Here is a 14,444-nt window from a genome sequence, read left to right as displayed (position 1 = left end):
CAGCAGTGAAGCAAGACTACTTCAGAGGGGCCTGGGATGTGGCAACCCCTCCCCTGTCAGAGTGGCTGCAAACCTGAGTGAAAAGGTGGCACCTGCATTGTGGCACCTGCAGGAGGAGCAAGGGGAGCTTGAATGGGTTCAGCTCTTGTGACTCCCTGCCAGGCACAGGCCCCTGGGGACTTGGGGGATGGCTGTGTCATGCCTGGGTGTGAGTGAGCCTTGGCACTTATCCCCGTGTTTCTTGTTAGCTCAGAGGAGATCAGGAAGCCAGACAAAGGAACCCTGCACGCTGGGCAAGGTTAGGTACAGGTGTAGACACTGATTTAGTCATCTCTTGAGCAAGAGCACTTAGACTATTGCCTTAGAGAGAGAGAGAGGAGGAAGCCCATGAATCAGCAAGGAACTGAGAATCAGTCTGGAGAAATGTACCTGTAGGCATCAGGAGCTGGGATGTTATTAACCTTAGGCTATCTATCAGCCTTAATGTTACAGTGTATAGGCTGAGAGGAGAAGCAGCTCCTGGCAACCTGATGCTCTGTAGCACTTCTGTTTAAATAGAGGTGTTAGCAAAAAATATCTCCACTTTTCTGCCAGATACTGATTGCTTTTCCACAGAGCCCCTACTTCAGTGTGAGAGACAGCTCAGCCTCCAGTGCAGTGCTGGCTTCATGTGCAGAATAATCCTTTTCTGGGCACCTGGGACTTGGCTGGATCCAGAGCCTGCCCACAGCACCTGCAGCTTAGTGGTGTGGCAGCAATAGCTTGGAGGCACTGGCTTGCCTTGGAGCAGGAGACTGGAGGACTCCCCTGATCCGGGCAGGGACAGGCAGATAGGCATGGAGCAGGAAATCCATTTGCAAGAGGAGTTAGAGCCATCTGAAGCCAACAGAAGATTGGTGAGGTTCAGAAACCTTCTGCAGACACCTGGCTGATGTGGGAGGGTGGCATTCACACTGCAGCACTGTGGTGGGGCCACCCTCTCCTTAAGTTTTGAATGCTGAGGTTCACCTCAGTGAAACCCAGGAGTGCAAAGCAGAGGAGTCCTTTCAATCCCATCAGGATTGAGGCAAAGGAAATACTTGCATATCTTTGGCAAACTTTCCAGAGCTCCATCCCATCCACTAAATGAAACCCCAGGCACTCCTGCCTTGGAGATGATGCTTGAGACACCCTTCAGTTCTAGGTCTGGTGGATGCAAAGCATCCAGCTCCAGCTGAGTTTGAAATGGTGAATTCTTCATCCAAGCTTCATTTGGCCTGATGTGTTTGGAGTAATGGGAAGGAAGGAGTACCTTCTGTAGTAGTGAGGGCTGGGCTGGCTCAGATGGGCTTGGGTGAAGCTGAGGGTGGGAGGAGGGCAGATGGATCAGTTGGTGCATTGTGGAAGATGTCCCCTTGGTTTCAGCATGTTGTCCCCTTGCCTTCCCCAGGAACACCAAGCGCACGGCCGAGGTGTGGATGGACGAGTTCAAGCAGTACTACTATGCTGCCCGGCCTGCAGCCCAGGGGAGGCCTTTTGGGAAGTAAGGATCCTTCCTCTGCTGCCTGTGCCCTGCCTGTGCCCTGCCTGCTGCAGGGGGTGCTCACAGAGATGTGCCCTGCTGTGGAAACCCACCTGCGTTGCTTTATAGCTGTGCTGAGAGGGCTCTGACGAAGGGAGAGAAATGATGCATCTGTCTCCATCTTATCAGAGGGCTAATTAATTACTTTTTTATACTATATTATTCTATCCTATATTACACTGTGTTACATTACATCTAAACTGAATCTGCCAAGCACTCAGCTCTGCTCACACTGCACAGAATCTCGTGACTGTCAGCCAACAGTCCCAACACACACACACACACTTGGCCCTGATAGGCAAGAAAACAAAATACCATCACTCTGGGTAAACAGTCTCCATGTTGCATTCTCCTTTTGCACAAACACAGGCACAGCAAATAAGATAAGAATTGTTGTTCCTTTCTCTGAGGGTCAGAGAATGTGAATCTCAGAAATATTTTTGGGAAGAATTGTGCCTTGCTTTTCTCTGTGAGAAGAAATGTGGCTACATCACTTCTGTAGTGACAATAAAATATTGATGGTAGGCACATGCTGCAGCAGTGAGGTGGATAAAGTGCCAGTTTAAATGCTATGCTGGTTTATGCCAGGGAGTGAACCAAACCCAGGTGAGAAAACCCCCTCTGCCTCTGTCCTGTCCTTGGCATTACATAGAACTCTAAAACCAAACACATCAAAACTACTTCTGATCCCAGAGTGGAGTTTGGTAGGGAGAGTCTAGAAGTGTTGATGGCAGCTGACAGGCAGGAAAATCATCAAGTTTTTGGCCTGCTGATGCCTTATTGGAAGGCAGCAAGCGTTTGTGTGCAGGGAGTTTGCCATTCATTCTGTGGGAAGTCAGAAATGCCTCCCTGGCAGGAGGACTGTAAATATTTGTGTCGCATTTCTCATTTTCACATGCTCTTCTTTGCCTTAGAAAGTTTCCTTCAGACTCCAGGGGGTTCTGAATCTAAACTTGAATTCCTTGTGACCACTCTTCAATGTCCAGGATAAATAATTTGAAGTCCTGGGGACTCCCCTGTTTCCTCTAATTTAATATCCTCCTCCCATCCATCAGCACAGAATGAAGCAGCAGCTCTGTCCTCTGCTTAGGGTATAGAGGAGTTGACCTATGTGAAAAGGAGGTCCTGGAGGCTTCTGGCTATTCCATAAAAGCCAGTTCATAACAGCTCCACAGGTGGAGGCTGGCCCAGGGGAGGAGCTGGAGTTTTGAAAATGTCACTGTACAGCATGGTCCCTCAGCAGAAATTTTGTCCTGATTAATAAAAGAAAAAAGTGTTTCACTGTGTGATTAACTTCTGCTGACTTACCAGCCTGTTTAGGTGCTCTTGCAAATCAAGGCCTCCTGTAGTCCTGCAAACCAAGAGTAACTTAAAATAGCAAATAGCATATTTTAATTTCCTATTATGTTAATATGTTCAGGTAAGGGTTATTGCATAGTAGCATACATTTTTTACTAATAATTTTTAAGTGACTGTGCTCTTCCATGAACCTTCTCAGCTCCAGACTCCCTTGTTAAATTGACAATATGTCATCATGCCATTTTACCAAGTGAGACCTCCAAAGATACAAAGATCAAAACAACTGCTCAAACTCATACAGAGGGAAACCAGAGCTGCTGGTGCTCTTGCATTTGCTCTCTGTGCATTTCTGATGGGTATCTCTCATCCTCCTTTCTTGGTGTGTTGGGTCTCACCTTCGTCGTTCCCACTGTATCCCTGTGATATTTTCTTCCCACAGCATCCAGAGCAGAGTGGAGCTGAGGAAGAAGTTGAAATGCCACAGCTTCAAGTGGTACCTGGAAAACGTTTATCCCGAACTTCGGTACGGATGTGCCATCTCCACCTGCATCCAGCAGGCCAGTGGGATGCTCCATCCCTCCCTCCTGCCCCCCAGAGACATGGGCAACCCCTCCCTCGGGCTTCACAGAAGGGCAGAGGGAATTTTGTGTGGCACAGCTTGCTCACAGAATGGCATTCTGTGATACCTGCTTCCTCCAAGCTCTTTGCTGCGGGGCTGGTGAGGGACAAAGCACCAGTTGTTCCCATTTGCTCTCAGGAATTCATTAGGTATCATCCTGCCCATGCTGGAACAGGTTGTGTAGGGAAATAAGAGAGTTTTCCTAACAAAAGTATCCCAAGGCAGAAAATTCACCATAGCTTCTGCTGGGGTGTTTCAGTACTTAATGACTCCTCCTTAAACAAGCCCCTAATTTCCAGTCCTTTCACACTGTTCTGTGGCACTCAGTGCTTCTCTGTTGTGAAACCGTTCACCCTAGGATTTTATGACTTGTATTCAGATGGCTCTGCCTTGCTCCTAGCCAAATGCTTTGATAAATGTTGTTGCTTTTACACAGATATCTTTTAGCTACCAATTTACTCCAGAAACCATTGCTTTCATTCCCCTGGTCCCTATCAGGAGCCATCCTCAGAAAGGATAGTAAAGTTCTAGAGATACCTTCAGGGACCTGCTGGTGCAGTAGCTGACTGCAGAATCACTGTGTGAAAATGATGATTTATAGCCATTTTCTTCCTTTTTTTTGCCATGTGTGGCATTGCACAGCAGCATTCTTGGGCAATACCAGGGCTCTGTGACAGTTTGTTATAAAGTTCCCCTCTCCTGTAAGCTGAAGGCTGCTCACAGCCTACTCCTGGCTCCTCTGTTTGCCTGGTGCAGTTATTTACTTTTTCCTCTTATAAAGGTCAGCCATCCATCTCTGAGAACTGCTTCTGCAGCATCCCTGTCCATGTGCTGCTCTCAGTGCTTCAGTATTGTGGCAGACCTTGCCACCCCTCATTTTTTGGAGGTGAAATGGTGCAGCCTTAGCCCAGAGAGCCTCCCTGTGCATGGGGCAGTTGTGCATGGGGCAGTTGTGCATGGGGCAGTACGATGTCGTTCTCACGCTGTTCCCGCAGGATTCCCGAGGAATCGCTCTATCAGACTGGGATCATCAGGCAAAGGCAGAACTGCCTGGAGTCACACAAGTCTGAAGACCAGGAGTTCCCCATCCTGAGCTTAAATCCTTGTAACGGCACCAAGGGCACAGTGCCAAAGGCACAGGTAAGATGTGTTGTGTATCCCTGTGATGCTGGATGGGGAGGAGCCGTGGGGGCAGCTTCAAGATGATAATTCTTAAGGTTGCTGAAGCTCTGTTGGAGGATTTACCTATTCTGCCAGTGTCTTTCCATAGGCAACTGTCATTAAGCCCTGGCAACTCCACCTGACCTTGGTGGAGGCCCTGGGCAGCAGCAGGGACTGGTGCAGGAGCCACAGGACAGTGTGTCCCACTCATCTTTGTGGGAGCCTATGCTGAGCTCTTCCCACTGCCCAGGAACACCATGTGCTGCCATCTGCACAGATCAAAGGCAAAGAGAATTATAACTTCCTCTCATCTCTCAGCCTTCTTTCCCTCAGAATGGACTGAGTTGCAGTGGCATTTGTAACTTCATAGTCTGCATTCTCTCAGTATTGGATTGCCCACTAAACTAGCGAGGATTTAATGAGGATGATCTCAGTTTTTTCAGTCTCACTGAGATGAGAAAAAGCTGTATGAATTGATGTTCTCAAAAGCACAGTCTGGGAGATTTTAAAGCCAAGAGCAGGCCCATGTGCCTTGCAGCAGAGTTTCTGGAGCAAGACCCTGAAGATACACACAGCTTCAAAACTCACCTTTGAGATTTTGGGCGTGTCAGTAAGTTCTGTGTTCCCATCTATTAAAGAGGGTGGATAACATTCCCTTGCTTCTCCATGGTTGCCATGAAATAATTCAGTAGAAAATGGTGTTGTGTGCATGCTTCCTCTCAGCTGTACATCCTCAACCCTCATGGTTACATATTCAAACCAGGTAGCTGTGCATATAAAAAGCCCAGCTTGGGGAGACTGCTTTAAATACCCCTGATTGGTGTGTGCAAACAAAGCATGTCATTATGTGCATCTCTTTCAAATGCAGTTGCATGCCTGTCTGTAGGCAGGAAATTAATATCTGTTTCACAGCATGGCAAAATCAACAATGACTACTTGAATATTAGTTCAGTTCAGAAAATGTAGTTAATATAATTGCAAGTGCCACACAGTAACACTTCTTACAGTTTCACTGGTTTCCATGTTCCAGAATTGTTTCTTTTTTTCTTCCACTGCTGCATGGACTTTTCACACAAACAGCAAGCTGATGAGAGCAGGTCATCATGTTTTTCAGAGCTAGCTCTGCACGAGAAAGGAAAAGTGTTCCAACAATAGCAACTTCCAATGAATCGGCTGTTTTTAAAAAAAAAATCTGGGAAAATCAGAATGAAAAATGCTGCTGCAAGTTAGTGTTTCAAAATGAAATGGTATTGGTCTTTCTGAAATACCAATTTGATGTGGTATTTTAAAATGAGAAATGTCATGCCAACAAGTTGGATTGTTTCATTCCTTCCAAACACATTTTGTTTTGACATTTCTGTGCAGTAAATTTTCAGAATTTTTCACGCCACGAACTTTTCATCTTCCTGTTCTGATTCTGCAGCAGTTTGCAATAGGTCAACACTTCCCACTGGATGGCAACTCTATTTCTTGTGCACATCCAGCACTAACTTTGCAAAGGAGCAGAAAAATGCTCTACAAACAGATTGCAGAATGACTGCACTCGGTACACAGCAGGAACAGAGAAAAGCCTTTCCTTTTTATCTTTCTCTGTCTTTCTAGAATAGTCCTTTGTTACTTGCACCCATGGAGAATAGTTCAGATTAAAGCAGGGTATTTCAACTTTTGTTGTGAATAGAAACTTGTATTTTAATGACTCGGTTGCCACAAGACCACCTGAACTTGTGGATGAGGTGGCTGTTACAGCTAGCAGGCTGTGTAGGATTGATTATGCAGCAGTCCTGAATGCTACTTGGTTTTGCATTTGATACACCAGAATAGAGCAATAATCTTCACTTTTAACACACTGAAGTCATGTCTTGTTTACCCTAAGCTTCATTTTGTGAAAAATAGGCTTAGCTAAATCAAAGCTGTGCTTCCTTGGCATTCAATAAGTACCGTGAAAATATCCTGGCTGTCCAAATTCTTTATTATCACTATTATAGTTGCAATAATTTGGTTGCTTTGATTGCCTTTCTGTAGCTGTCTCCCTGCTGGGCTGCCCCAGCCCTTCACCAACATTATATGCATGAAGTCTTGAGACTGGGTGTGTGAAGATCTGGGCTGTCATGGTTTGAGGAGAGAGGCACAGGAGCTGTCAGATGGCAATCAACTGCTCTTTATGTAGCGTAGGGGAAGGGTGTTGTGAGACCCCTGGCTACATCCATAGTTGGGGTAAATTGAGGCAAGTGCTCAGTGGTGAAATCAGACATACACCCTTAGCAGGTCTCAGAAAACCTCCCTGATGGTGTCTGGTGTTGGTCCTGAATTACTGAAAGGGGCACAAGAAGAAGACCCCTCATCTTTGTGGGAGAGAGCTCTGTCTTCTCATCCTGGGGATCCACTTGGCCCTTTCTTTCCTCTCCAGAAGGCCTGGCAGCAGTCAGGGTGGGCTCAGTCCCCTGAGGTGGCTCTCAGAGGGGTCTTGAGGTGGTTGAGGAGCTCAGGGTGGCTGTCAGGGGGCTCCTGAGTCAGTGACAGGCAGAGATGTTTGTGCAGTGCCCATCCCCAGGGTACAGCAGGCTCTGCCTGCGCTCCTGCCCGCTAGAGCACTCCATGCCTTGTTGCGTCTCATTTGCTAAATGAACAGATTGATTTAGTTTTTCACGAGAGAAATGCATCTGAGGGAAAATAATTGATCATAATTTTGTCCTCATCTATTTAATGAAGATGTGAGTAGTTGGGGATTTTTTTTTCAAACCAAGTGTCAGTTGGTATTAGTTCATAGAGTTTGGAAAAGTCATCTGACTGGGATTTATTTAAGTCATTAGCAGCTTCAGGAAACCTGACATACTTCAGATAAAAAATCTGAAGATGCTTTGACCTGGATATAACACATGTGTAAGCAGTTGCTGCAAGAGGAATGTAAAGCTCAGGCATCTTTTAGACAAGCAAGGAAACAGGGGAAAGGCTGCAGCATCCATTTCCTGGGCCTGCGCCCCAAAATACCCGGGCTTTGCAGCTGAGTGGCTGCCATTGCATTTGAGTGGCATGACCTTGACTCTTCTTGGGAAGGAAAGGCAGTGGGATGACCTGCCTGGTGTGGCTTCGATGTTCATCCCAGTTGGCTTCAGGTCCTCTGTGTGCTGACTAGGTCTGCCCTTTTTTTGGAGAGCATTTAGCACCTGTCCAAACTATGATCCTCCTGAGATAACTCAACCATAAACATTCTCTTCTGACCCTCCTCCCCTCAAAAGCCTTGTTCTTCTCCTCCATGGGCATGACTGCTCCAGCTGAAGGCTGGCTGGAGCTGTGGGAGCCAGGCTGAGTGAGCAGAGCAGGGGGGCAGCAGTGTCATCTCTGCTCCCAGCTTGTCCTGTGTCACAATGTGACATGAAATGAGCGACACTCCCACGCTGAGATGTCCACGGCAAAAAAAAGGCACGTTTATTTTTGGACCTCGATATTTATAGAATTCTAAAAGTGACTGTGGATTGGAGAATGAAATTGCCACCTCTCTGACTACACTGGTCAAACCAACAGTCCCTCAATTCTCTCCTCTTTCGGAAAGGAATGCAAAACAATTATTATTTACATGAAAGCGCGTGAGAAACTCCATTACAAAAATGTAAACATCAGAAGGCTTAGAAGAACTTTAGAAGATCAGGGAGACAGTCCTGGGCACCTGGTGTACTTTGCTTTCCCTCTCCTGAGATGTGTGGAAGTGCCAGTTGTATCCCAGGGTCTTTGATGAGGGCAGCACTTCAGTATCCTTCGGTGACTTGTGCCTTGGGAAGTCCTTTCCTGGGATTTTTAAGAAGATAATTGGATAATTAGATGGTTCAGCTTCCTTCAGAGAAACTTTTCTCTTGCTCCTGCCCCTGCTTTAGGGCACGGCTGACCTCTCTCTGGGCAGCACAGGGCTCGCTGTCACGGAACGCTGGGCTCCCGTGGCACTGCTCCTTCCCAGGCTGAGGGGCTCCTTCCTCCATCTGCCAGCCAGGCTATGCCAAGCCAAAGGTCACTCTGGAAGATAATTTCCTCAGTTCACAATAATGCTGAGTAACAGTGACAGGTGCCGGCTCAGATGATGCTAAAGCCTTGAGAAACAGTCACAGAAGCCCCAGATGAGGGGTTGGTGTTATCTGAGGCTTTGGAGGAAGGGGGTTGCTGTGCTGGTTGTGCTGTGCAGCTGGTGATGCTCTCTTCAAGTCCACCCTCTTCCTCCTGGTTCCACCACCCCTCTATCTTTGCTTTTGAAAAGGCAGGAAATCCTGTTTTAAAAATCTGTTTTTCCTTGGTTCTGGGTCAGCTCTAAACCCTGATGGCATCTCCTCAGGCAAGTCTGCAGCCCTGAAGCCAGGCTAGCTCCTTGCAGGGCTCCTTAGGAGTACCATGGGCTGCCCCATCCACCACAGCCTCTGCTGTGCTGGCCACGTCAGTGTGCCAGGGATTAGGAGATACAGCAGTTCCTCATGGAAAAAGGGAAAAAAAATCCCAACTCACAAAAATAAGGGAAGAGAAGGGGTAAGGTAAAAATGTGTGTGGCCATGGGCATGTATTTTAACTCAAAGTCCTTCATGGATTCTGTGGTGTTCAACTGACTTCCCTCCTCCTTCCCCTTCAAATTTCTTCATTTTCTGCATAATTTTCTTTGGCTTTCATCTAGGGCTGAAAGGGAAGAAGACATGATTAGAGCTGGATAAAACATTTTCAACAGGGCTGGCTTCCATAAAAAGCCATTCTGCCAAGATAGATGAGCTGTGTGAAAATCTGTCAGCTGAGATAAAGACAGTGGAAGGACAGCCTGGGGGCAGGAGGGTAGGATCCAGTGTCAGCTGTGGAACTGCTGCTGGATGTGGAACATCCAGCTCTGGAGCCCTCACTTGTTATGATGAACAGCAGCTTAAGGAAAATGGATATCACCACCCTTCCTATCCCATGGTCCACTGCTGAACGAGAGGATGGCTCTGCCTTGGGAGGATGTGAATATTCTGAAGCTTTGAACATAGCCTGGTCTGGAAAAAAGTGATGGAGAACCTCTGGTAGGAGCAGTCTTTGAGAGATAACCTCAGTGAAGTAAGAAGGTTAAGATGTCAAAACAAACAAACAAAAAAGACCCACAGCCTGGTTAGTTGGAGAATTCAACATATACACAACTTACAGCATTAGCTGGCTGCTGCTGAGGAGCCTCATGGGTGCAGCTTCAGCCCTGTCCTGAGCTAAAATGACCAGCAATTGGTTAAAAATGTAAAGCAGGTTTTCAAAGCAGCTTGTAGCAGCGTGGGTGCCAAGAACAGATGTTGGAGCTTGCCCCGTAGGGTTTGGTTCTTCACAGATGCTGGAGTAATTTGGCACCTGATTTCCCAGGCTGGTGGTTTACACAGCAGCTGACAGCCTGCGTGGTTGGGATGTCTGGGACGTGTTCACTGTGGGATCAGGTAAACCTTGCTCCATGTGGCAAACAAAAGTGGTTGCCAGAAGGGTGTGGATTACAGCTTTGAAAATGAATGCTTGTTATGTACCCAGATCCTGGGCAGCTCTTGCTGAGGAGCCTGTGGGCAGGCTGTTCAGAAAGCCAGGCTTGATTTCCATGAGCTGGTGGGGAGTAGTGGGCTGAGAAGCACAGAGTATGAGGATCACAGTGTGAAGTCCTTGTGGAGCTGGGTCTGCTGTGCAAAAGCATGTTTTCCCTTCCAGGTGGCTAAGAACCTGAATGAAAGTGGGATTTATATTCCCAGGAGTTGAATGCCTGTAGCTGTCTGTTTTGAAGCTGAGGAGAGAAGTTAGAGCTGCTGACTGTAACAAATACCAAAGGACCAGAAGTGTGTCCCTGCTCTAATAACTCATGCTAATGCAACCCAAAACCTCCACCATTCAAAGTCAGGGGCACTGCAGGCATCCCAGCTCTGAGAGTAGGGCAGCCATTCTTCACATTCCCCTCCAGCACTCAGAAAGGGTTGAAGTCTCCCAGGAGCCCCATTTTTCCAGCCCCAGCCTAACAGCCATATGTTTGTGCACTGCCTTCCCCTCCACTGCCCACGCTGCTGCTCACATCACTTCTCATGGAGCTCTGACTTCTCCTTAGCCGAGCTCCCAACTGTTCTGCTTCCTCTTGGCACCTTTTCCTCCCCAGCAGGTTCAGAGTTTTCACAGCCTGTGCCCTGCTAAAGCATCTGCCATGGCTCCTGGGGTCTCTAGTGAGAACCCTTGTGCTCCCTGGCCTTGCTGCCTCTGGCAGGGTTATTGCACTCTGATAGTGAAGCCAGCCTGCTGTTGGTGCTCCAGCTCTGCTCACCTGCCCTGCCACAGCTCAGAAACCTGCTTTCCATCTGCTCTACTGCTGCTGCTCAGAGCCATTTACACAGCAGGAGCTGATCTTGCTTTGCAACCTGGATGGGAGCCCTCAGAAAACCCTTCCAGCCCTGCTCTTTCTAATTTCAAAGTTGATGCTCACAGAAAGTTACAGGCAGAGAAGTCCCTCTCCAGGGTTATATCAAAGCATGGCTTGTGGGGTTTCCCATCAGCCAAACCAGCTCTTGTCTGCTTGTGCACACACATGAGTAACAGGGAGACAGACATCCCTTGGCTGGGATCCTCTCAGGAGGTGCTCTTGGGTAACACAAGCACAGGTGAGTGATAGAAAATGTTCAGCTGGAGTAAACTTCTGTGAAACGCTCCTGGGCTAAGCAGTGTGTCTGTACAGCCATGGTGCTTTGTCCAGTACATTTGCAAATCCTCATCAGTCTATCAGGGGCTCCTCTTCTTCTCCCAAAAACATCCACTGGTGAAAAAGATGGTAATCCCATAGATTTCCTATTGTTTGGTAAGCATCACACATGACAAAGAGTCTCTGCTCCTCCAAAGCTTATTTCTGGGGCTGACGAGCTGATAAAACACTGGTGAACATGAAAATGCAGCAAAAGAAAAAAACCTCCAAGACAGCCCAGGGGAATGAGAGTGGCAAAGTTTACAGCCAACCAGTACAGCAAACCTTTGAAATTTGGTCCCAGTGCCTTGATAGAAAGCAGAACTTTTCCTCTTATTTTTGTGATATTTGGGAACAGAACCTCAGGAGTTGCAGACATTTGCTGTGTATCACCTCTTGTCTCCCGCTGACAGCTGCAAAGCATCTCTGCTGCTCTTCCCTGAAAAAATGGGATTGCACACTGTGTGGTTGGTGGTGTTCCTTCCTCTCTTCTGTTTTTTTTCCCCATCCTTTTGTTCTCCAACCACAGCCCAGTTCTCGCTATGGAATCTTTTGTCTCATGAAACATGTTCTTCCAGCAGCTTTTAAAGACATTTTCTGCGGTACCTGCAGTCCCTCAAAGACAACTGCAGTTTTGGGGGGGCTTGAAACATCCCAATGACTTCTCCTGATGCCTCTTGAAGTCAGTGAGGTTTGTGTTTGATTTTGTAAGGGGCGGGATCCAAGCCAAAGTGTTTCTTTTCCAGGTAAGAGAATAACAAGAATCAACACTGCTCTCTCATCATCTTTCTTTTTCTTCCTCTGTGCAGGAATGGACATACACATACAACCACCACGTCCGCCAGCAGCAGCTCTGTTTGTCTGTGTACACCCTCTTCCCTGGGTCCCAGGTGCTGCTGTCACCTTGTAAAGAAGGTGACAACAAGCAGGTGAGCCCTTTTCACTGATCCCCCATTTTCTTTGAAGTTCCCTTTCTTTCATCACAGTATTACTGCACATTAAATGGCCTGTGCTCTGACTTCATCTGGGAAGCACAGTCAATTTGGGAGTACAGACTCTGGCCTGTTCAGCCCTTTGCCTCTTAAATGAGTGTGTTGATAAGGATGTCTATTAGTGAGGGTGGTGATCTGGATACTTCAATGCAGAAGTCAAACCCAAACTGGCAATTTAGTTCACATGGGCTGCCAGTCAGGCAGCAGATGCTAACATTTCCCTGCAGTTAATCACTGAGCTGGCATTTGAACCAGTGACCTGGGGAAAAAGCTGTTAGTAATATATTATCTCCCTGAAGCCAGGCAGAGGCTGAGTTAAATGAGTGTGCTTCTGATGGGAGAAGTGCTCAGCGTGAGCTCTGCTTGGTGTGGGTTGTGGTGTTGTGAGGGTCCCCAGGACGAGGTGAGAGATGAGAATCTGACTCCAAGTCCTCAGAAGGCTGATTTATTATTTTAAGATAATTATGTATTAAAATTATATACTAAAATTATACTAAAGAAAGAGAAAGGAGACATCCAAAGGTTAGACAAGAATGAATGATAAAAACCTGTGACTGACCAGAGAGCCCCACACAGCTGGACTGGGATTGTTCATTTAGTTAAAACAATTCACATGCTGGGTAAACAATTCTCCAAATCACATTCAAGAGGAGCACAGCATGGAGAAGCTGAGGCTTCTCATCTTCCCAGGAGAAGAAATCCTGGCGAAGGGATTTTTCATAAAATATCGTGGTGACAGTGTGGGGACCTTGTACTTGACAGCACCAGGCCACAAGGGCTTGCTGCCAGCTGTGCCCTTGATGCTGGAAGAGTGCAGTGAGAGCACGCTGGGCAGGAGGCTCGTTCACCTGTTTCTCCTGTCGTGTCTCCCCGCAGCGCTGGGGCAAGGTGGGGTCACACATCGAGCACATAGCTTCACGCTTCTGCTTGGACACTGAGACCTTTGGGGACACCCACGAGAGCATCAGAGAGCTGGTCATCAACCCCTGTGAGAGCACAGCCATGAGCCAGCGCTGGGACATGCTGATGTCTTGACCTGCTGGAGGACGGGCACCGGGACGTGGCCGCGCGCGGCTGGGACGGCACCGGGTGGGGCTCGGATCCAAACCCTGTGTGCTGCGGGACAGGAGGAGAAGCATTCAAATAAAAATGGGACACTGCACTCCAGGTGGAACAGCGGATGTTGGCCGTCAGGCGTGCAGCTGGTATTGGCCTGGTGATGGTCAAGGAGGAGGGATGGCAGAAAAACAAGCCTGAAGTGTTTTAGAGGGGTACTGGGGCTGCTGCAATGGGCTGCACAGAACCTCAGCATGCACAGCGTTGATTAATCTCCCTGGAAACGCAGGTAGAAGAGCGTTTAGTGCCTAAAGGAGACTTGGGCTGAGCAAAACAAGAACCTCAGTAGCTCCTGGGGCTTGAGGTGGGTGCACAAGTTGGGATGTGCCAAGAGATGCTCAGAAACATCGCCAGGGATCGAGTGGAAGACACTGAATTATTTTTGCACTTTGTTGTGAATGTTTCTGTCTTCTGCAGACAGCACGGCTGGAGCTGTGTTGCACACTTGAATTGGTACCTGATCCACGTCCCTGTTGTGTATCCAGAGGCAGAGCAGTCCTTGATGGCTGTGGCCAGGATCAGAACAGCGAGTGATGGGGGAATCCTGCTCTGTGCTAACTGCACACGGTGCTTGTTGAATCTCCAAAGCCCAAGCAAACAGAGGATTCACTGCGTGAGATTAAAGGATATACATTTCTGTCAAGCTGGGAGGAAAGGCAGTAACGTGATTATTTCTCCTCTCTGAAGGCCATGGGTCACTGAAAACTCCCCTAAAATTTTGCTATGTTTCTTTCACTGCTCTGCTTCAGATCTGGACTAATTCAAATTTTCACTTTTCTTCCATAAAAGTAATATTTTTGGTAATTGAAGGTAATTGTGTCATATTTCTGTTTCCCAATTTCCAAACTACAGATGAAGGGACTCCCATAAAATGCTGCTACTGATGGAACGGTGAAGGTTTAATTTTTAGTTAAAATTAGAGACTGCTCCAAGAAAGGAAGAGGGATGTTACCTGGGTTTGCTTCCCAGTTACCTTGTGGCCCACAATGTAAAGTACTGAAGAAGAGA

The 14,444-nt window shown here is 47.5% G+C and overlaps 1 protein-coding gene across 1 annotated transcript in view; it reads left to right on the top strand.

The window, feature by feature from the left end:
• GALNT14 (polypeptide N-acetylgalactosaminyltransferase 14) overlaps positions 1–14,185 on the top strand; it is a gene marked incomplete at its 5' end in the record, with an annotated part of 92,616 nt that extends 78,431 nt beyond the window's left edge. Inside the window, 5 exons of the mRNA XM_084202532.1 lie at positions 1,430–1,522; positions 3,300–3,383; positions 4,475–4,619; positions 12,138–12,257; positions 13,197–14,185. Coding sequence (XP_084058658.1) covers positions 1,430–1,522; positions 3,300–3,383; positions 4,475–4,619; positions 12,138–12,257; positions 13,197–13,355 — 601 coding nt within the window. The 3' untranslated portion in view covers positions 13,356–14,185. The remainder of the gene's footprint in view (positions 1–1,429; positions 1,523–3,299; positions 3,384–4,474; positions 4,620–12,137; positions 12,258–13,196) is intronic.
• Between the last annotated feature and the right edge of the window lie 259 nt (positions 14,186–14,444).

The sequence above is a fragment of the Fringilla coelebs genome, assembly GCF_963513975.1.
Source record: "Fringilla coelebs genome assembly, chromosome: 3".
In the NCBI taxonomy this organism is placed as follows: domain Eukaryota; kingdom Metazoa; phylum Chordata; class Aves; order Passeriformes; family Fringillidae; genus Fringilla; species Fringilla coelebs.
The sequence above is the reverse complement of the archived record's forward strand: the minus strand, read 5'-3'. Positions and strand labels throughout refer to the sequence as shown.